The sequence below is a fragment of the Pempheris klunzingeri genome, chromosome 20 (assembly GCF_042242105.1).
Source record: "Pempheris klunzingeri isolate RE-2024b chromosome 20, fPemKlu1.hap1, whole genome shotgun sequence".
Lineage (NCBI taxonomy): Eukaryota > Metazoa > Chordata > Actinopteri > Acropomatiformes > Pempheridae > Pempheris > Pempheris klunzingeri.
Genome location: NC_092031.1, coordinates 12426977 through 12450670, shown reverse-complemented (window position 1 = coordinate 12450670; position 23694 = coordinate 12426977). Strand labels below are relative to the sequence as shown.

The 23694-nt window shown below is 43.3% G+C and overlaps 1 protein-coding gene across 1 annotated transcript in view; it reads left to right on the top strand.

The window, feature by feature from the left end:
• Nucleotides 1–23694, top strand: part of capn15 (calpain 15) — a 37381-nt gene that overhangs the window by 5786 nt on the left and 7901 nt on the right. Inside the window, exons 2-7 of the mRNA XM_070851869.1 lie at nucleotides 8991–10662; nucleotides 16994–17202; nucleotides 19119–19302; nucleotides 20612–20835; nucleotides 21655–21780; nucleotides 22929–23081. Coding sequence (XP_070707970.1) covers nucleotides 9013–10662; nucleotides 16994–17202; nucleotides 19119–19302; nucleotides 20612–20835; nucleotides 21655–21780; nucleotides 22929–23081 — 2546 coding nt within the window. The 5' untranslated portion in view covers nucleotides 8991–9012. The remainder of the gene's footprint in view (nucleotides 1–8990; nucleotides 10663–16993; nucleotides 17203–19118; nucleotides 19303–20611; nucleotides 20836–21654; nucleotides 21781–22928; nucleotides 23082–23694) is intronic.

Genomic DNA, 23694 nt, shown 5'->3' with positions numbered 1-23694 from the left:
TGTATTGAAGTTGTTGCTGAGTCACTCAGGGCATCATGGTCCGGTTGTTGGTTATTGATTTTCAGAGAGCCCGATCACATTTCCCCACAATGGATGTCATTATTTATTCAGCATTGGTCTCCAGTGGGGCTTTCATCTTTCTTGATCCCTGCCCGCCGCTGTCAGTGCTTTTCTTGCAGTTGCTCTACATTTAACAGTTAAGACTGTCATGGCGTTCATTGCTTACGCTTCCAAGATGTTTAAAATATAGACAGGGCTGGTTTTAGCCTCTGCTTCAACACGTTTCCATCAACCATGACTACATGCATGAATGGAACTCAAGTATAGGTCATACTGTCAGTGTAGCTTTGCATCATACAGTCAACTTATTTTTTTATTCAATAGATTCTTCCATTGCATCCGTGCATCTCTGTAGCAACAAGCCTCTGCCTCCATCACCAATCAGACTCCACCCTCAGTCAGCTGAGCACATACACACGCACAGATATACAGTGCACACCATCTCAGTCTGCTGCTGGGAGGCAGAGACGGTCACACACACACACACACACACACACTCTGACAATAGATGTTTTAGAAACACTATGCAGTAGCACTTGGAACATGCCCTCTAATCTACCCCCACTCTCTCTTCCTCTCTCTCTCTCACACACTCACTCACAGTCTTATGCACATATACACACTGCTGTGTGAGCCTAACAATGTTAGGCAAGCTTTGCTGAGCTGTGACAGAGCATGAAATATAGAAAAAACAGAACAGTGTGAGCCCAGCTTAACTTCAGCCGTTCTCATACAGCTTATTCTCTAATACATTGTCCTATAAAATGTTTTCTTCCCCTTGTTTTTCCTAGCTTGGAGAATGCATGAACAGCCTTGTCCTTGGGTAATTTCAATTTGTTCTCATCAAGCAGCGACCCATTGACTTTGGGAAGTGTCTGTGTGCACGGACTCTGTACTTCAGCTGTGACGGTTCACCCCAGACAACAGTCGATTCTGCAGACAAAGATGTGCGACAGAAGTGTATTTGTGTGAGATGCTATGTCTCATAACCTTTGCAGTCCCAATCTTTTCTAAATTATAATAACAGCACAACGACCTTTCATCCCAGTGCTAATATTGTTTAAGATAACAATATGCTTTATTTTGACTCGGGGCCCATAGTACTACTGTGTTGCACTTCACATGGCCTTCGGAGCCCTGAGCCCTTAAAGAAAGTGTCTGCTCTTTGCAGAGTCGATCCCAGTGTCTCTACCATCCCAGCATGATGGATGATGGTGTTTATCACAGCTCCATTCCACTGGCTCTCCATCCTTTAATTGGATTAAAACGGGTCCACTCGGATTCGACCAGCACGGTCACTGGCCGTGTTTATGTCTGAATTATTTCATCCCGTCCTCCCCTCCTACTGCCCGTCTGATGAAGACAGGGCCGCGTCAGGACAGTCCCTAAGCCACCAGAATAGATTTGACGCACAGGCTTTGTCTCACAGTGTGGCTTTCTCTGGAAAACCGCATTAATACAGCAAGGAAAAAAAACTACCCTATTGGCACTGCAACTGACATGATTCCCCATTCCCCCACTCTTGTTGCCATGGAAATCTGAAGCATATGTTCAGTAACCTAATTCTTTGGGCCCTAGATAAGACCACACATGGTAACCTGGCAGTCTTTCACAAACAGAGAAACCTGTGCTGGCAAATTGCACCTCTGGAGCAATACTGTACCACCTGCTGATTATTCATGTACATGTTTAATGATGTCAGATATTGTAGAAATCAGTGAGCCAGAGGAACTTCAAGGGTTAAATTTGTGTTTTGGTAACAGGAAGTAAAACTCTAGCACCCTTTGTACTGCCGGTCTGAGAAGTTCCCCCCCTGGCTGAAGGCAGCGGCGTGTCAGCAGTGCTCTTGCCCTCCAGGTTTGGGTGCCAGCAGGAACTTCAGTTAAGCACACCAGCAGCAGCACTGTGCCCCGGCCGTTTCTTCCCCTTCTTCCGGCCTGATTCTGGAGCTTCCTGCTTGCTCTCGCTTTGCTCTGTGCCACTGATGTCTGCTGAAACCCAGTCAGACAGTTTCCTCTGTTTAAAGATTCAGATGTCTGAAGCTGTCTCCACCGTTGACAGATTCACTCGTCAAAAATGAGCACTGGTCCTGAAATATTCACTGAGGGCACAGTTAGAGGTCAGAAGCTGCTGTTATTCTCTCTGTTTCCTTTCCCCCTCCTTGACCAGTATTTGCATTCTTAGTATCCCCAGTCTCTTATTCAGGAGAAATGATTGTTCGTTCACATTTCATTTTAGTTCAAATCTTATTCCGATAATAGATTATGAGGCCTAGATCATGAGGAGCATGGTCATCTGGGTCAGGCTTGCATAAAAACAACCACAACAATGGGCTTCCTTGAACCATATGTCAGAAAAGCAGACTGACATTGTCGAGCATGGCGTGACCCTGACACATAACATTTTACACAATGTCACCCTTATTTCTACAGCATCACGTCCTTCTTGTTGTGTTCCATTTTCATCGAAGACAAGTATTTCTTCAGTTTCTTAAATTGCTCTGTGTGTATTATTTCAGCTATGCTTATCAGACAAATGCCTCAGCCTAAGGGCACTTTTTCAAAAGACCTTTTGTCTAGGCTAATTTGCACTGTTAGGAATCTTTGTGCCACAGCCAGCAAACATTCTGTCTTCATATTTGGTCTAAAAAAGTCTCTCTTTTCAATTAAAAACTGTTCTACTCAATGCCACTTCATCAAGACTTCCCCAATTATCCTGTTGTGTTGTCCCCTGTGACTAAGGCTTTACTGTCACCAATCCCTTGTATCACGTCACCAAGTCTCAACATGTCACAGTAGAAACTCTTTATCTGCAGCTAAAGTCTGGGCCCTAGTTACTCGCCTCAGATAAGTAGCAGTGACTGGCTCAGCTCTGTGATTTTGGTCGTCAGGGTTGAGTAATGACTCATATTCATGCCACAACACATTACCTAACAGGTAGAAAGGAGGCTGTTTTAGGTAAACCTCAAGTCTTTGACCCTGACTCGTCAGCTCCTCTGAAAGACGGGGAGGAATGCTTGCTGGGGGAAAATTACTTTTAAGTGAAAAGGTTGCTCTGATCTCACAAGCAAGAAAAATCACTCAATAAAATGATAAACAAACCTCCTTGCTAGTAAAACTGCTGCAGACAGACTGCATCCATTACTGGGGGAGTAACATAAATTCTCAGTTTTGCTTTTCAAGTATGATAAAGTGTTGATCTAATCCCTGTCACTGAAGTTTTCTGGGTGTGTTCAGATGCAGCCGAATGTTTCAACATTCATTATCCTTTTTTTTTTTTTACAGTTTCTCTGATCCAAGGAAATAATAAGTCTCATTCAACAAGCTCTGCTTTGTTAAACAAGAATCACCACTCAGTTGGCATCATCATCCTGTCTGCCAGAGATGTCTACGGTGATGAAGTAAAAAGCATAAAAAGCACAAACAGTGATGCCAGCACTCTGAACACCCTGGGTAATGTGCATGCCGCTGGTCTCCTCTAGGGCTGCAGCTATTAAAAAAGTGCACACTAACAAAGAGATTTTTCTAACATAAACATTTTATAAGCTACAGTATCTACTTCTCCAACTTTCTCCCCACGCACAACTGTACCTGTAAATATTTCTCACAAGAGTGGTTCGCATTATTTGGGTTTGTGTGGGGGCTACATCTGGAGCCTCGAGTCTCACAATTTGAGTTTCACACGTTCATGCTACCTGCAGTTATCCAGCCTCAAGCAGCCTATTAGTAATCAATGGTAACTGATTGTTGCAAAGCTGGATATGAAGTTCAAATAACCTGAGTGAAGGCTTTCATTAAAGAAGGAGCTCTCAACAAGTAACAAACGCATTGTCAACATGTCAGATTTAGCATGTTTTAATATGAGATGTTGAAATTCATGATAATATAGGCCTTGATAGCTTATGCACACATCAGTCTGCTAATACATTTAGGTGCTTTATTAAACATTGTGAAGATAAATGTAACATTGATGCTAGAATGGATGACTGGATGAACCTTTGTTTTGCAGCTTTAACATGAAGGCAAGGTAGTATCTGATTATTTGCAGTATTGATGAACCTTTTCATAATTTATTATGCTTAAGTGACTCCATGTGAGTCTTAAACTTGCTTTAACCTGCAGTCCAACTATTCATGTGCTAATGACTAAAGCTAGAAATCTGTCATTTGGAAGTTTTTACTTCACTTGTTGAAATTAGATCTGATTAGTTGGTATTAAAGATGTTGTTTTTGCCAATTAGCCAGTTGTTTCATACAGTAGTAATTACCTGAGGTTTTGAATCTTTTAGTTTTGTAATTTGCTGTAGCAGTCTATTTTGCTGTTTGACACGGTTCCCAAATCTATTAGAAAGCTTATTTTCTTACAGTATTTCTGGGCTGTCAGCAGGCTAAGCAGTAGCTACAGCTCCCTGTCTGAGAGACACCAGAGGTCTACTGACCCAACACTGTATGGTATGGCTACATTATTAACCAGGAGCACCCCCCATAAAGACAGCCACATTCACCCACTGATGAGCTTCTTAGCTAAGGGGTATTTATATGGAAAAACTGTACAAATACACACATTTTGCCTTGTGGTTTAGCTTGCAGCTGTTTAATCCTTCACTGTTCTGTAATATGTACAAACTACACATAACAGCTGCGAGTCTGTTTCTTGTCTGACAAGTATGTTCTCATAGCAGGACGCTCACTTGGTATGTTACTCACAGGTACACGTAGTATGTGCATACACAAGATAAGAAGTGTGGAAGTGTAATGTAATTGTTTTTAGTTATCAGTTTAATGGGCCAATAGAGTATAGAGTGAGCAATATGTTGGGATCAAGGCATTCCGTGTGGTTACTAGTGTTTACAGTCAAGACTTTGAGAAAACTTGTGCTTTGCATAATCTTCCAAGACCAGCCTGTCACAAAATAAACTGTCAGGGAAACCCAGTGTGACACTTGCTGTATGCTGACTAATAGGCTGTGTGTTATATAATGTCTGTGAAGGTGCTGACTGACTCCGTTTTGTGTTTAGCTTAGTCTAATGTTGGGATTAACTCATTAGCAGTCAGTTAATTGAGTTGTTGATGGAGAATACTTAGACATTTCTGTCCTAAATACTTTCTGTGTTCTTTAATTAATGATAATTTTGGATTAGAATAAAACCAACAACAGGTCTACAGTAGATAATGAATCATCTGATGATAATATAACAAATGTAGAACTGACATTTTGCCAGCAAGAAAACCATCAAGGAAATATATTTCATTTTCCTTGACATTGAACATTGAAAAGTACTCATTTACAACCATGGCTATCCTACTATCTTTCAAGCAGTCAGTTTTGTGAGGATGCTTGTTTTTGTGTTGAATGTATGAAGCAGGTTCATTCTGCCTCCAATGGCCAAATAGGATACCACTCTTTCCCTCAGGCCCTGGGCTCAAGGCCAGCCTTGGAAAGACAGTGCTAATGACTGCCGCACAAAGGCCAAATGTCTCACAGTGAGGCAGGGAGAAGCTGGCGAGGCTCGACTCACTTGATCTTGCAACAGAGTCCAGTATGTGGAATGACTCCAAGTAGTCAGCCATAGGTGGCCTCCAGACGATCAGCAGTGCTTATTTAGACTTTCTCTAGCCTTAGTAGACTTTCTCTAGCCTGAGCATTTCTTAAAGCCTTTCTGACCCATCTTAGTTCCTGGGATGGGTGCTTTCTATATCTCCGAGCATCTCTCTCTTTCCCTCTCTCTCTTCCCCTCCCCCTCTCTTTCTATCCCTCTCCCTCCACTGTAAGCTATTGGCTAGCGGCCCAGGTCTGTGACACTGAGGAACTGAGGAGCTGAAGTGGGCACTTTTAGAGCAGCTCCACTGAACACAGGGCCAAGGACAAAAGGTGTGTGTGTGTGTGTGCGTGTGTGTCTGTGTCTGTGTGTATACGTATGTTTGTACACACACCGTGAGTGGAGTGTGTAGATGGAAAGCATCCTTTTATGTGGGGTCCAGGGATCAAAGGCCATAGTGGTTCTTCATCTGCTGCAGGCATGTACTGCACAGACAAAAGTGCCAACATGTGTGTGTGCACTCAATATATATTCATCCTGTTGATTAAGAGCCACAATTGAGCTTGTACTTGTTACTTACATCTGATAGGTGTGATGCTTACAGCAGATGATAACAATGAGATGATTAAGCTAGATATTAGAAATTCTTTGAGAGGCTGATCACTTCAATGAAAAGCTCCTACGTCGGCCGATGCAGACAGAAACATAATGAATTTGCAATCCCTGTGCTCGTTCGAGAACCAAATCAATTGCGTTGACAAAGTCTCCATATGGCTGACACCATGACTTTGCTCTCTCACTAGAGATGAAAGAGGCCTGACAGTTAGGAAAATGGCCACAGGGAAGAACCTGTCATCAGACATGAGGTGTTGACGCTTGTTGTTGTTGTTGTTGTCCTTCATTCCTGTTTGCGGGCGGCAGATAGGCAGGACTTTGGAGAGCTAAGCGCGGTGTGAACATGTGCCATCAATGCTAGCATGGGGCTGCCACTTAATTCAACCACATTTAACTAGACTGCTGAAGAGGGGGTGTTGTCATCTGAGGACACAACACAAGTTATTTGGGGATAGACTGAATATTTGAATAATGTTGAATCATTTTAGGCAAATGATTTTGATGCTTTTTAGATTCTTACTTTTTGACTGATACTCCATTGACTCTCCTTCTATGTTAATGTATAAGGTCAAGAACACTCAATATTTCATAGTTATCAGGATATGGCAGACAGTCACTTTGTGATAAAAGACTCAGCAATACAACGAGCTAAGTACTGATATCTCAGTGTTTGAGTGTTTTCCTTGTTATGCTTATTGTTATCATTGCAAGACTGAGTTTCTTCCTCTCTCAGTGCTTCTGGATCATGTTGGAGTGGTGACTTCGGCCCAGGAGAATGAATGCAGTGCTAATGGCTCCTGACATAAAGCATTGGGGCTCCTACTTCCATATTTTTGCTGCCCTGGGGCTCAGGACACACAATCCAAGGCACAAATGTAGTTAGACAACAAAACAAGCAGCTATGCTATATCTACAGATAAATATAGCTACACGTCTGCATACACATGAGCATGCACACCCGGCGGGAAGGCTCCACACACACAAAGACATCCAAAGAGACACATTAGGATCCCTCCCTGCTGTCATTCTCCTCCTTACCTTAGGGAGAAGAGTTGACGAGAGGAGAGGACAGTGTGCTGGGAGCAAGAGGTTGTCTGTAAGAGACTCCCCTGGGTTCTGAGGATTCGCTTGGTTTGAAAAGGTTTAATGGAGTTGAACTAAGGGCAATTAGGCAGCCAGGACACATGGTGCTGCAGTGGAGAAGAGCAGGACCTAGCCCGGCCAACTAGCAGTCATCCCTGCAAGACTCTCCTATACTTCATCAGTAGCATAAAAATATCACATGGACTGTGAAGTTGTGCTTTTCCATGTCTTGATGTAAAAGCGAAGGATCATTAGAATTTCATAGAAAAATAGTCTGTACTCTGTAAGGAGGTGGTAACATTTTGCAAATGGCCAACTAATGTTTACCATGTCATACTCAGATAGAAACAAACCTTTTATATTGTAAGCCACAACTGCAAGCACTTCTAATGGAAGGGTGGATGGAAAAAATGTTTAGTTGAGTTAAATTTAATTTACATGAGTTGATTAACAATCAACATTGCATTGAACTTTCATTGAACTAAAAACATTCCCTGTGTTGGTGTTCACACATGAGCAGCTTTAGTGACATTTATGGCCAACAACCACGTCCGTCCCTTGGGGTCGTCCCACTCCAAACCCCCCTTGGTCTTTTGGAGGTATTCAACTGGATTTCTTCCCCAGCCAAAGGCCCGAATATACTCATTGTCAATAAGCCAGATTGACTGAACTGCAGGCATACTGGATGAATTGTACATACAGGTCAATTCACAACAACAGCCTGCTTTAAGTTGTTATATGTAGGAGGTAGAAATCTACTGAGTAGCCAGACTAGGTAGATTAATTACCCCCTATGTGTTGGAATCAAAACAGAAAATTGATTTGTTTTCCTCTGCGCACTGTTTACACTGCTGAAGTCCTGTTAAAATGTGGATGAGAGTTGTTTTTAAATTGCTTTAAATCCAGGAGTATGAATGAAAAGTCATTAAATATGCAGAGGTTATAAGTGTTGCCAATATTAATGGGCTCATGCATTTGAATTCATTTGGAAATTCATTTGGGCATGGGATTGACTTGACCTTAAGTTGCCCCCATCTGCCCCGCATTAGCATTCACAGAGTGAAAGGGGAGAGAAGTGCTAATATGAAGTGGAAGAGATGCCATGTGTTTTTTTCCATTCTAATAAGTGTCTGTCAGGAGGACTTAAGGAATGTTTTTTTTTTTTAGTATTCTTGGGCTGTAGCAGCCTCCTCTCCTCTCCTGTCCTCTCCTCTAACTCCTCCTCTCTATGTGCTGTCTAATCATGTGGCCATTGTGTATGGATTTACTGCCCTCAGAGCCCCAGGAGGGAGATTTGATTTTTCCCCTGCACTGGCTAATCTTTCCCTCTCGCTCTCTATTTTTCTAATTCTGTCTGTCTCTCCTCCTCTTGTGGTCTCAGATGTTTTTGCTTTCCTCTCTTCCTTTAGATAATCACCCTTAGTTGACTGGAAGCTTGCATTCATCCTCTGGCTTTCTCATAATTTCTAATTTCTCACTCTTTTTGACCCTGTATTGCTTCTGTTCTTTCTCTTCCTCCTACTTTGCTGCACGGACACATACTCATTGCTTAGAATATTAGTTACTGAAATAGCTCAAATGATTGAACAGTTGCAAACTCAATATGCACGTATTATTGCAGTTATATGGCAGAATGTATTACTGACTCATTTTGCCGTTTCATTTGTTTTGACTCATTGTTTGCTGTTTTCCAGCCACTCTCACTCTCCTGGCTCCATGGCAGCAGCAGTGCGAGGCAGTGAATGGTCATGTGGACGCTGCACCTTCTTAAATGCCGGCGCTGCACCTCGCTGTTCAATCTGTGAGGCACCTCGCCAGAAACCTGACCTTAACCAGATCCTGCGGCTGAGCAGCACAGAGGAGCATCGCTGGGCCTGTCCCCGCTGTACGCTCAACAACCCCCAGGGATCTGGAGCCTGCTCTGTCTGCGGCTTCGGACCATCCCCTGCCACTCACACACCCCCTACAACCACCATAGCCGCCACTGCCAACGGCCTCCCGCCTGCTCCGACCGAACCCCCTACACCCACCGTCACCCCCACTGTTATACTTGAGCCCCATGGACAGCATCCAGCTAAGGAGGAAGTCCTGCGACGGTCCGAGAGCAACGGAGAAGTGGGCATCCTGGAGGGACACCACGCAGGCTGGGCTTGCCCTCGCTGCACACTTCACAACACACCTGTGGCGCTATCATGCTCAGCCTGTGGTGGGCCCAGGAAACTGTCTTTGCCTAAAATCCCCCCTGAGGCACTGGTGGTGCCTGAGGTGCGCACACCTGTGCTGGGATTTCCTGTTCACACGGCCGGGGCTGCCCCACTGCTCATAGACCTAACAGATGACTCTCCCCCTGCCCCTCCCTGTGATGCTCAAGAGCCTCCCCATGTCTCCTCACAATCTATTTCTTCCCCTTTTACTTCTTTCACCTCCTCCCTTCAAAATAACCCTGTGCCCCGCAGCAGGAGAGAGGTGCCCCCTCCAGGGCGCCCGCCAAACGCAGGCACCAACACTCCCAGCCCCACCTCTCCTTCAGCGGCCAGTGTGCCACCCCAGCCAGGTCCACAGCGGCCAGCCAAGCCCAAACATGCCCAACCCCAGGAACCTTCATACCCTAGCAAGCGCCTCAGTATCTTGGAAGAAGAAGACCCACAGCACCATCCACTAGCCCCCCACCTCCCAGTTGCTTCTTCATCCACGCCCACCTGGAAGTGCCCTAGCTGCTCGTTGCCCAACCCAGGTAGCTCATCTAAGTGCGAGGCCTGCCGATCATCACGGGCTGGTGCTGACCTCATTGACCTGGTAGGCTGTGAGACGGTACGATTCACCCCAGCCAGCCCCTCCAGCCCAGACTTTAGCACCTGGGCCTGCTCGAAGTGCACGCTGCGCAACCCTACAGGTGCACCCAAGTGCTCAGCCTGCGGTTCTTCCAAGCTCCATGGCTTTCAGGAGCAGCAGGCCCCCCTGCCCCGCTGCTGTACACAATGTGGCCTCCCATTGAGTCCTGGCACTGCATCATGCTCCTGTACACCCTCCATGTCTTCAACCTCCTCGGGTCATAAAACACGGAAACAGGCCCGGGGCTTCCCTTCCTCCTCTTCAGCGATTGCTTCATCCAGTTCCTCCTCCTCCACCACCTCATTTAGCCTTCAGGAGAAGGTAGGACAGTGGAGCTGCCCAGCATGTACGCTGCTCAACGACATCAAGGCCAAGAACTGTGCAGCATGCCACACACCTCAGCAGTACCTCACTCTTCGCAAGGTGGTTAAGCCTCTGAAGAGGAGGGAGAGCATGCATGTAGAGGCCCGTCGACGAAATGACGAGGGCGAGGCCAAGGAGCTGTGGGAGAACATAGTCAGCTTCTGCAGAGAGGTAAGGGAAAAATTTGTTGTAGCTGGGAAACACACAAAAACATCAACCCTTTAATGGCTCAGGGTTTAAAAGTTGGTACAATAACTTTGACTATTATTAATAAATTATAAGAGTGATGATTAATCAAGTTAATCATGTGTGGCCATAGTTCTGCAGAGTTACAAAGTTTTCCTTGTGTTCTCTAAGAAGTCAAAATCTAGTTATTTCAGTGTGTAATGTGTCACAGGGTGCACATTCCCTTTCAGAGCACTGTTTCCCCTATTCCCTTTTTTGTTATGGCTCTGGCATTGTTCCCACTCCCTCAATCTATCTCATTTCAGAGAAATGCTAATAGGCTTTGTCATTGCCTCTGTTTGCACTTGCTTCGTTAGCTGAGTTTTAAACGACCAGCGGGTGATTCTTGGCCACCTAAATGAGCTGCAGATACAGTGTCTCAATTTTATTTCCAGACTACAGCTTGCCCTCAGTCACAGGGAAGTTACTTCACAAAGTTCTGATTCAGAAAAGTCTGTATCAGGACTGTGACTGTCATACTGGGCGGCTCTAATGAGTCCAGTTTTATTGTTTGTTGTAGTTAGACTCTGCTGGGATGTTGTTGTTTTTTTAAATGCTGACAACCTAGTTAGAGTCAGATAATCTGTTTCCTGTCCTCAGTTGCCACCAACCACAACTTTTGGGATGATATTAGACTTACTTATACATGTATACAGACCTGCCTGTGAAAGAATTAATGTTTCATCATTCTGAATATAATTTTCTGAATATAAAATTCTAATATATATATATATATATATATATATATATATATATATATATATATATACAGTAGTCCCTCGCTATAACACGGTTCACCTTTCGCAGCCTCGCTGTTTCACGGATTTTTTTAGTGCAATTTTGCATGCTTTTTTTTTTACAGTGTATGAACGCGCATTGTGTTCTGCGTCCTGATTGGCTAAGGGACTGTTGACCAATGTCAATCAATCTCCTCCGTGCCGTGTCTCTGTACAGTACAGAATGCGTTCGGCTTGCCAAATTTACATAAATGTTCAATCGCTAGCGGTGTGACTTTTAAGTGCTGCCTGTTTGCAAGACAAACAAACAAGTCAAATAAGAGATAAATGTGAGCCTGTCTGAGAAAAGTGTATAAACTGTATGGTGAGGGGTTTTACAGCCTTAAAATATATATAATAATTGTAAAAAATAAAGCTGACTGCTTCACGGATTTCGCCTATTGCGGGTTATTTTACAACGTAACCCCCACAATAAACGAGGGACCACTGTGTGTGTGTATATATATATATATATATATATATATATATATATATATATATATATACATATTGAATATAACTTCAATGCATCACCTTTTCCGAGTTTTTAAAATCAAAAGGTCCCAAAACTGTGTTTTTGTTAAACAGACATTAAACACTTTTTTTACTTTTTATATCAATATATTCCATGAAACACAACATTTTCATTACCCTGCATCAATATAAATGATTGAGTGTTTATTTTCTTAAAGTTACGATCATGCTCTTTGGCATCACCTATGGCAATAAGCGGTAAGTAATTGCAGGTGTGCTTTTGGACCTCACTTAGTTCTCAGAGACAACAGTGTTGCCTGTATGATGTCAGTCAGTTGGCAGTAGGTTTACTTGCAGCAACAGAGACCTGGAAAAAAAAAAAAAACACACTACGCCTCTTTGCACACTAGTGATTTGAGGATATGGATGTATTATAAGAGGAAGTCTGGCAGAGCAAATACTGCTGGTTGATGGAAAATGCATGACTAACTTTGCACCACTTGTGATTTTTTTCTACAGTGTCACCACTGACACCCACTTTTAATCTTCCAGTAATACTTTCATCAGTGAGCCTTAGGCTCAATCACCATTGTCTTACCTCAGTCGGCGATTGATAGGTACTTAACACACATTCACTTAATGAAAATCCTAGTGATTATTAAACCTAATTATGCTTTTCTGTTGTCATGATGTAATGTAATAATGATACATTTTACCTGCTTCAGTACCTCTGCATTTAATGTTCTGAGATCAAGAAGACATTGAGCTTAATTGTGTCATTCATGAGCCCTGATTGGTCTGATTCAAAGTAACTATAGCTAAGATGGTTATGTTGCATCTTTGTATCAAACCACTTTATGCTCTCTGTCTCTGCAATGCTGAACCTTTGGTAGGCCTGTTGTAATGGATATGCTACTCAGGGCCGTCAGAAGGGTGACCGTTTAAGACCGCTAACACTGCTATGCTAATGAGACAACTGATTGAACTAATTAAACCACAAAAAAATGTGGCCGTTGGAGAATCCAGATATGTTCAGATTCAGGTAATTTTGGTGTTAGGCTTATATTCTCTGAATTTATTTGCGTGGCTAATGTGTGCCCACTTAGTACAGTGGCATGGCACCTATCATTCCATGTTTACAATAGCATGAAGTGAGCTTTAGAATGCATTATTAATGGCTTCTTTGAACGTCACAGGGCTCAGTGCCGCGAGCGTGGGAGGCAAGTTGGCTCAGTGGGAAGGAAGGATATCGGAGATCCCTCATCCCCACCTTCCTCTCCTCTTTTCCCAATTTAAGATCGACATTTAAGCTAGTCTTTATTTTATCATCTTTCCTTCTTTCCTACAAATATTTTAGGCCTCCCTCTCTCCAGCTCTACCCCTCTGCACTCTTCAAAGTGCTTTCCCTCCTTCATCTCCTTTTCATCCCGTCTCCCTCCATCACATCTATCCCCACACGCTCATCCTGGTTTTTTTTTCCTCCTCTGCTAATATCTCAAAATATGCTTTCCCCTTGCCACCCACTGCACCCCTCCACCCTCTCCACATGACTGCACTCAATTCTCCAGTGTAGCAGTCAATGCGTGGCTGGCTGTGTATGCATGTGTGTGTGCGTTTGTATGTGTGTGTTCGTGCGCGTGTGTGTGTGTGCTAAGGTGAACACAGGGCTGGCCTATTTTTAGTAGCAGAGCTAGAGAGAAGAGGAGCAGAAATGATCCGCTTCCCTATAGTGAATGTAATCACTAACAACATCAACTGCTGCAGCTCGGTCTTAGGGGTCAGGGAGATGATGGGGGGCAGAGTTTGTAAGCAGGAGGTGCTAGTCTTTCTAATCCATCTCTGTCAAAGCATTAACATTTGGCAAGCACCAAAATGCCAGTGGTGAAAATTTAATAATGATAAAAGCGTTTGGTTTATCCTGTTACAAGGCGTGTGTGCAGTCTGTCACAAAAATACAGTGAAAGTTTCAGACTGCATGTTTCTGTTTGCTTTAGTTCAGATTTTTCTGAACTAAGCAGATGGTGTTACTGATTAATTTTACGGTACAAATTACTTTTGAGTTTGTCCAGATTGTGGCAATCAATAAAGACCAAAACTGTGATGTGAGAAATACTCTCTCTTCACCTGAGTGCTGTTTGTTTCACTTGCCTCCTTGCTCTTCTGCTCTCCTTGATTGGTTTGGAGAGCAAAAGGTGTTGGTGCTTGGTGCCAGTGCCCCAGAGCGTGTCCGCTTTCTCACTGTGCCAAACAAGTAAATGCTACGAACAGCCATCAGCAGCGCTTGTGAACTGTAAAACCCAGCATGGCTGGAAATGGTTGGAAATGGCTACATAGCAACAGATTGACTCTCCTTTGGTTTATTTTCCCAGTCTCTACACCACTATTCATTTAATTGTTGCTTGAATTTGTCGTTGGTTTTGGATTATAAATTCTGGGCTTCTGTAGAAACAGGTTTGCACTGCCTGTGACAGTATTGTCCATACCAAGCTGTTCTCAGATGCTTTTGTTTTGGGTTCAGTAATAGTGGCACTATGAAATCCAGCTCTATAGTTCCTTGTCATCACATTTTTTGAGATCAATAGGTTGTCTGTAATGTGCAGATATCAAGCTTCAAGCTTACTGTCCTCAAAATAGTCTTTGTGTGCCTGCCAGTTCAGTGTAGTCTGGGAGATGGCGGGAAGGCAGCAGCTTTTCTTAGCTCAGTACTGAATTGTCTGAATATGGTCAGGTTTGCATGCTTGCACGAGCACAGTGATAGAATCAGAGACAGCAGCACCAGGTTGACTTGATGAGGACAGTCAGCTACACCATAGCCATAACCAATGTTACTCTGGTGCTAATGTTATATGTTATTTCATATAGGCAATGTTGTTTAAAGCCTTAGTTTGCGAAGGACTGCTTAGAAAATTAATGCATGTAGGTTGAATCAGCTCGTATATTCTAATCGCCTTTCATAAGTGGAGCTGCATGTTTCATATGCGAGTTTCATATGACTGTATGGTGTCAAAGGCTCTTGAAGAAATAAACAAACAAACAGCACTATGCTCACAGAGCACCCCGTGCATTCCGGATGTAAATGGGCAAATTGCAGCATGTGCAGCACAGATTTTTCCTTCCGGGCAGACTGCAGCGAAGCATTCTCCTGATTATCATGTCTTTCAAGTGACTCAAAACAAGCCACTCAAATGTGTTTATGATATGAGAGGTGAGTGCAATGGGATACTCTAACAGCAGTACCATCTGGAAGTGAAAGGATAGATCAAAATATGTTTCAAGCACATGGCAGAATTTCCCAGCACTTACTGGGATTTACCGTATACTAACCTCATCAGGCCCTAGATGAGAGAGTGTGAAGATTAGCTTCAAGTCATTCTTAAAAAAAAAAAAAAACAATAAATTCATTCTTAAAACACAGAATGTAAAAGTCTGAAAATGGGTATAGTATTGCATTAGTAGCGTGTTTGAACTGAAATGCTCACCTCAGGATAAATGTAGAGCACTGAATGAAATCAAATTAATGTCTGATTCATATCGTAGCCACAATTAATGGACCAGATTAAGCCAATAAAATAATGTCCTTGCATGTCAGATGCTTGGTGGGAAGCGTCCTTGCATATTAACTTATCATACCTGACATGAATCTATCCATTAGAACTAACAGGCTTTGAATTTATCCTCTTAGCTTTCCTAATGATGATGTCTGTTATTTTTTAGATCAGAATCAGTGTTTGTGTGCTTGTTAGGGATACATTATAGTAACTACATTACAGCTTAGCTCTACGAGGAGCAGTTTGGACTAAGCGAGGCTGCTTCTTCAGTTCTTGATCACTGCTTACGGTCTTTCTCATTCCTCTCTAGTTGTGTTTATATTCAGCCTGTGCTCTGTGAGTTACATTAGTTTGGAGTGCAATCTCTGTACATGTCCAGGGCAAAAGCTTTCCCCTCCGCCTCTGTGGTAAATCCACATCAGCCCCTAAGCCCATACAATAAAAGCCAGCACAAGGGTCATACGAAAGCCAGTGAACTACAGAATTGGTAAGCTACATGGAGACCTGGGATGGCTGGGGTGCTGAGGCGGTGTTGAAGTGATTCTGTCTGGTAGCTAATGCTGCGTTGAGGCTACAGAATTGGATTGTGGTGGATGGCGACTAATCAATTCGCTTCACTGTGAGCCTCCAGTGGGGTGCCCACATTACATCCCCTGCCTGCCTCGCAACAAGACTGGCCATGCCCACTTCTGACACCACAAATAGGAAACTGGATAGGCTTGCGTGTGTGGCTGTTGGCCCTCTCAGGTTTGTACAGGAGAGTTTTAGATGGGCAGATAGTGTGACAGATTGGGTGTCTTGATCTGTTAATGTATCCATGTAGTCCAGGTCCTGTGTACAGTAGACAAGCAGCCACATTTTAGAGTGTTTAAATCCAGTGTGTCATTTTAAATGCTGGGTGCTCTGCAGGGAACATGTCAAAAAGTGAAGCGTTTGAAAGGGATTTGCATATGTGTCCTCTATCCTGGCTGGTACATGGGACCACATTCGATGTCCTGCTGTGCACATGTGTGATGCCACACTGACTGTGGAAGAAATTCCTGCTGCCACATAACTAAATATGGAAGACAGCAGTTTGTCCTTGTTTCTCCCTGAATCCAGGGCTCATGCGGTGGCCTGTAATGTCCCGTATTAATAATCACCCTCCTGCAAAAATCAGGGTAGAGATTAACTGTTAGTCCTCAAAGTTTCAAGTGTCCTTCAGGCTTGCATTAGATGTTTGAAAAGCTTTTTTTTAAGTGCTCTTAACAACTCCTTTAGGCATGATTTAAAAATTGATTTTCAGGTTTTTAGATAAGATGTTTTCTTGTAGCAATCATAAGTGTCTTGCTGTTTTTGAATGTGTTTGAAAGGGAAATCTTGATGAGAATAATTGAAGAGGTTCAGTAGTCTCACCCTTTTGTCTCCCCATCACTTTTCTCCTCCACCCTCCACCCTCCACCCTCTACCCTCTACTGTCCTTCTCTCGTCCCCATTCAGAACACAGTGAACTTTGTGGATGACAGTTTCCCCCCGGGACCTCGTTCTGTGGGCTTCCCCGAGGGCGACAGCGTCCAGCAGCGAATCAAAAAGTGGCTCCGTCCCCATGAGATCAACTGCAGCAACTTCAAAGACAGAGGCGTCAAGTGGTCCGTCTTCCGCACGCCACGGCCCTCTGATATCCTCCAAGGCCTTCTAGGAAATTGCTGGTGAGCTGTCACAACCGAACACAAGGGCACACAGGACACTCATCCGTCTATGTCCATCTAGAGACAAACAATGCATTTGCAAAAATACTTGATAAAAGGCAGGAAAAACTAGAAGCAATTGCCCTGATTAACGCTAAGATCACAGAATGGCAAGAACAGACAAAGTAAAAGGAAAAATGTCATTCCATTCATTCATATATAGAACAGACAGCAGATAACATTACATGTCTGTTCTTATTTTATTTCATTTTTTTTGTCTGCTTCAGTTGAACACTGCAGCTTGAAGCTAGCAGCAAAAGATGCATACAGTGACAGAGAGGAAGTGAAACAGTATGTCATGAAAGAAAAAGGCGAGAGAACTGAAAAATTGGGGGGCTGCCTTCCAAAAGAAAGAAGGCGAGTATTAAATGAAAGAGGGAGCAGGGTGTAGTTGGGCAGATGCACAGATACACCTGACAGGGAGATTATTCAGGGGAATGTGAGTCTGGACACATGCTTTATCTCCCTGCCCTTGTTCTGTGTGTCCTTTGGGTTGTGTATATGCGTGTTGCCATCCACCATCATCCTCCACATACAAACACACACACACACACACACACACACACACACTCCCACAACAAAGAACAGTCACTCACAAAGCTGTCCCAGTGCAACTTTTTCGCTTCATCACCACCAAACACAGCTTATCAAAAATAACCCTCCTCGGAGCTGTATCCTCTCACTCGCGACAGAATGTAACCCTAATTCATCTCACTCTCTCACACACACACACACACACACACGCACACACACACTTGTCCTAATAAACCAGCAAACAACCTGGCTCCCTTCAGCCAGCCAGTGACAGTAGAAGAAAGTAGTGCCAGCCACCCTTGTCCTTGATTATGGCTGCAATACAAACTGACATTAGAGTCACATAATGACACAGCTAATTGGATTTTCACTTGTGTTTTTTTTTTGTAGCTGATTGGTTTTTCACCAGAGGCCTGAATGAGCTGATCAGCCTCGCTCAGCTGCCACTTGAACAGGTGGAATATAGCCTTAATAATACACACACCACAGGGATTCAGTCTTTCAATGGCCGCTGCTCTAACGCACATTGACGAGTGGACTGAGGGTGATATTACTTTCATCTGGATATATAGTGACAGTGCTACTGAGTCGCTGGACCATGTGGTAAATGTTTGTTATTAACAAGGGGGTCAATGAACTGTAAAATCACAAGTGAGTCAGCAGCACACGTTGTCCCAAATCCGCAAGTGTTTGTAGCTATTTCATCAGTATTATATGAGCTCTCTCTACATCTTCACATAAACTAGTGTTCACTTTAAATTATACTCCTTTTATGTTGGACCCTCGTGTCCCCAGCTGCGTTTCTCTTGTGTGAGAAATTAGCATTTTCTGATGTATCCGGACTTTTGATTAACTAATTTCTCTTGCAAGCTAATTAGGGGAGGCGAGCCAGTTTGTCTTTGCTTCGGGGTGAATTAACAGTAATAGGGAGGTAACCAGAAGGCAAAGAGGCTTGACTCATCAAATGTGATTGATTTTCATTGAGGGCAAATTATGTAGAAAAAAATCCATTTCAATAAATTTCAAAACTGCTCCAACTACTTTGGGGAAAAGGATATTTTAATTTGCCGTTTAAACTCTCATGGCTGCTTGCCAGTCTGTTTCTTTTTGTTGTCTTCTCTGATTGTGTCTGTCAGTTGACATTTTTTGTTCCTGTGTCTTTTTGACTAAAGTCATTCACCCATCCACCTGTCCGTCACAATCTGTCGATCATTTACGTCTTTGCACCTCCATTTGTTTCACTGCGCAATTCCGATTGTCTTTGCGTTTTGTGTCATTCACCCATCTGTCCATCTTGATCTAACATTTCATTTTCCAATTCATTGAGTTTTATCCCTCCGCAGGTTCCTGAGTGCGCTGGCGGTGCTTGCGGAGCGTCCGGAGCTGGTGGAGAGGGTGATGATCACACGGACCATCTGCCCAGAAGGGGCCTACCAGGTTCGGCTATGTAAGGACGGCACATGGACGACGGTACTCGTGGACGACATGCTGCCCTGTGACGACTACGGCTACCTCCTCTTCTCCCAGGTCAGGAAAGGAGGGAGGGACGTGGGATGAGAAAATGGTGAAAGCCAAACGGAGGTGGACTCATAGATATTCAGTGAACAGCATACACTAGTAATGTCGATGATGGTGCATGGACACTGCAAAGTGGATAGAGGGAGTTAAGATGGAAACATACCAAATTCTGTTCATATAATGTTTGTCCTCTTCTGGGTCAAAGAGGTAGGAGAGGATTTATAGCAATTACATACAAAGGACCAAAACAACATGCTGATACATGCAAATCAGGCAGAATATTCACCCTCTGACATCCTGTTTATATTCACTTATACCACATTGTGACCCCTCAAGTGGAACTTTCCACATCAGTGTTTGCAGGTGTTGGGGAGAATATGTGACAAAAGCAGGATAAAGCTTTTTGTGGCTCCAGAGGGAGCTGCATTAAGTCTGATGAATTTGCCTCAAGCGATGTTACCTAAGTCAGTGTTGGTTGTGACTAAGCTTAAAAAAAAAAAGAACTGGGGGAGTGGAGGTTGATGTCTGTGGTTCTACTGCATTGATTTTGATCCTTTTTTTAACTATGGGTCCAACAGCGTTAAAGAAATGCAAAGTGGTAGCATACTCTTTTAAAGGCAGCAGGAAATATTAGCAAGGGCAGACATACACAGTCTCTGATTAATCAGTAAGCAGAGCATCCATAATTTGCTTTGTGCTTGTTTGGAGTAGTTATTTTCACCCAGTTGATAGAATTGCAACCTAGTACCAAAGTTTTATTATAAGTTGAAGTTAATTCGTTATCGAGCTGTTTATCACAAGCATGTCTCAAAGGACCAGACTGAAGAGGATTGTACCTGCAGGTCTAATTAATCAACAGTCAATTACAGGACAAATGAGGTACTGCATTATGCAACAAGTGAAGCACAAATTAGGGCACACACATGTTTAACAGATATGCTGTAAAACCTATCATACCTATATAATCTTGTTGAGACTATATGGTATTGCCAACCATAGATTCTCAAAGAAGACAAGGGGAAAAACTAAATAGCAGATACATTTGGTTTGGTTCCTCACTATGATGACTAAGCTTGAAAAAAGTGTTGGGACAAAATGGTACGATAACGGTAATGTTTATGGTGATGATAAGATTAGAAAGAATAGAGAGGGCATTGCACTTTTTATTATCGTGTTCAGAAACATTTGAGTCACAGCCAGCAGGTTCAGAGCCAACACCTTAAAACAAGCCCCAAAGCAAACACAACATCCTGAGCCCTACTCATGACTGAGACATGACTAAATATTTCCTTTTCTCTCTCTCTCTCTCCCATTCCAGGCCCAGAGGAAGCAGCTGTGGGTGGCGCTGATTGAGAAGGCCCTGGCCAAACTCCATGGCTCTTACTTTGCCCTGCAGGCAGGGCGCGCCATCGAGGGCCTTGCCACGCTGACGGGGGCTCCCTGTGACTCCCTGATGCTCCAGGTCAGCTCCACCAACCCTCGGGAGGAACCCATCGACACAGACCTCATCTGGGCCAAGATGCTCAGCTCCAAGGAGGCTGGGTAAGAGAGGGAGTGGGGGGGAAATCTGTTGGAATTGTCATTGCTGGCTTTGCTTATGTATTTCTACACAAGTTCTGTTAGATAACAGAATACATACTGTATACACACATACTACAGATTATAGAATATTTATATTCTTGTACAGCACAACAGACAAATTACTAACTTGTAAATATGTCATTGAAGAAACAGTGAATCAACATTCTGTAATCTCTCTACAAACGCTAAGGTGTTACAAAGCTGCAAAGGTGCAGAGTGCCAATTTGCAGCATATGTCAGTAATAAAAGAGGTTCGTAATCAGCACTTTGATATGCAAGCTTTCAAAGCAACGAGAGACCACTAGCAGAACTCCAAAGGGGCCAAATCATCTGCGGCCAACCTGCAGGTCCATCTGTCAGAAAACCTGCAGTATTGTTAAATATATCAAAGGGGAATGGCCTGGAAAATCCTGACAACACTTGTGTACTAAACTAAACAGAGACAAGCTGCATCAGCACAGATGGAGCAGCAATCGTATTGGGACATATTAGGAGATATAAGACAAATAGCTGATATTTGATTCGTGGAACGTGGAGAAAAGGAATATTTTATTTTTTAGGCTCCCTTGGTTAAATAAAGATTAAAGAGGTAAAGAAGTAATTAACTTAAGTAGCAATTCTGAGCAGAAAGAAGGCAGGAAAGGTGAAAATAGTCCAAACCTTTGGTGCTCTTTATAACAATACCTTTGATTGGGGCATTATTTGTGATTTCAACAATATGTTTCTTAGTGATATTTCAGCGATTCCTTTCTTACACTGTGCATTGTCCTCATCTGTTAGGTTTCTGATGGGTGCGTCTTGTGGAGGAGGCAACATGAAGGTAGACGACGTCGTCTACGAGTCACTTGGTCTGCGGCCTCGACACGCCTATTCCGTCCTGGATGTACGAGATGTCCAGGGTTACAGGTACAAATAGACAGAAGTGTGTGAACACAAAATATTAACTCCATATGGAGAAATGATATTATGCTGTTGACAAAACTTCAAACAGCTGTGTTGGGATTGTGTTTTGTTCACAGCTGCCATGACAAAGGATTTTGAATAATTCAAGCTGGTGGGCATAATATAAATTTAAGGGATTGATTATGAAAGAGAGTCCTGCTTTTCTGTGTTAAATAGCATTGAGGATATCATTAAAAGAAAAGTTTGAAATGGGAATAACTCTTCTGGAAGTTATAGAATCCATTTCTAAGTCATCTCAAGGCTGAAACTGTTCCTTTAATTCCTCCTTTTCCCTCGGCTACATCTGGCATTCATGACTGTTGTAGATTTCACAGTCGCAACCAATGATTCATACGGTGGGTTTTCACTGGCATGGGCTTGGCACGTCTTAAAGATTTTGTTTACTCACTAAGAAGAACTTGCATAAACAGGTCTTGCCTCAGATTTAAAGCTTCATTTTCTGTTATAGATGTTGATGAAAATGCATCCTAATTTGATTGAAGAGGTGCTTTCTGAAGATATTTCTCGAATGATTCATATGTAAACGTGGTAGAGGGTTGATGCCAACGAAGAACAGGTGCACATCACTTCAGTTTGATCACTTTGATCATGATAGCGTTGTGAGTCAACACAATAGAGGCCTCTTCTGTCCTACCTGTGAGAGGAAGCAGAGTGTAGCCGTAAATCCCAGATGTAATTTGCTCAAGAGCATCACACAGCCACTTTAATTTACTGCCATAAAGCAATCGCAGTGGAAGATTGGGCCACAGTGCTTGATCTAAAGCGAGTTGGAGTCCGCCTGCTCGAAGCCGGAGGAGATGAAAAGCAGCTTGGAAACAGTGACTCACCTGGCCTTTTTTTGAAAAGTGGGGACTCTCCAATATAGTTTTCCATTATACAGCCTAAGTTTTTCACTGTAGGGAGAAAGCAGTAAAATGAAATGGGTTGTTAAAAAGCAGGCAATCATCCATAAGAGGAGCAATATGAGTCTGCAGAGATGGAGATACTGCGTTGACTGAAAGCTGTTGTCACCATAACTGGATCCCGTATTCGGCTGTCCCTTTCTGTTAATCCTCTTCCTCCCCACATGCCACTCTTTGCATGTGCTTCAGGTTGCTGCGTCTGCGTAACCCGTGGGGGCGCTTCTCGTGGAACGGCAGCTGGTCGGACGAGTGGACAGACTGGCCGCAGCACCTCCGTCACGAGCTGATGGCTCATGGCAGCAGTGAGGGTGTCTTCTGGATGGAGTACACCGACTTCATAAAGTAAGAGCCGAGTTCACAGAAAGATGATTTTTGCTTTTTATTGTGGTGCATGATGGATATCGCCTCATGAAGTAGCTCCATCTTTCAGACTATTCATTGACTCACTTCTAATTTCCAGTCGACCTTTCTTCCCCCTAGTGGCCTTCAGGAGGCATGGAAGAAATCTAAAGTCAACACTGAACCACAATATTTTTCTTACCATCTTTGATGATAAGTCGCCATTGTTGTGTTTTGTTTGCATTGCACTTCCAGCCAATCACTGTGTCCATATGATGAATGCACAGCTTTCACGCTGCTAATTAATTTCAGCCGTGGTGGCTGTTGGCTGCTGTCGCTACACCCCCGCACTTGTTGTGTTTATTCCAAACACACCGCTGTTAGAAATGTAAAACTCATGACTTCCTGTGAGGATTTATCCCAGGAAAGATCTATCCAACACCAGCTGTTTAGAAGAGCAAACGTCAAAGCCTTTGTTAACGGAGTTCAGGTGAAATAACTCTCAAAATGTCCTTTAATTGTGCCATGATGGGCGCACATAATGTGATAAAAGCAATGGCTGGTTTAGTAATTTCATGCCTTGGTGAATTTTGCTGACCATCTGGTATTGACACCA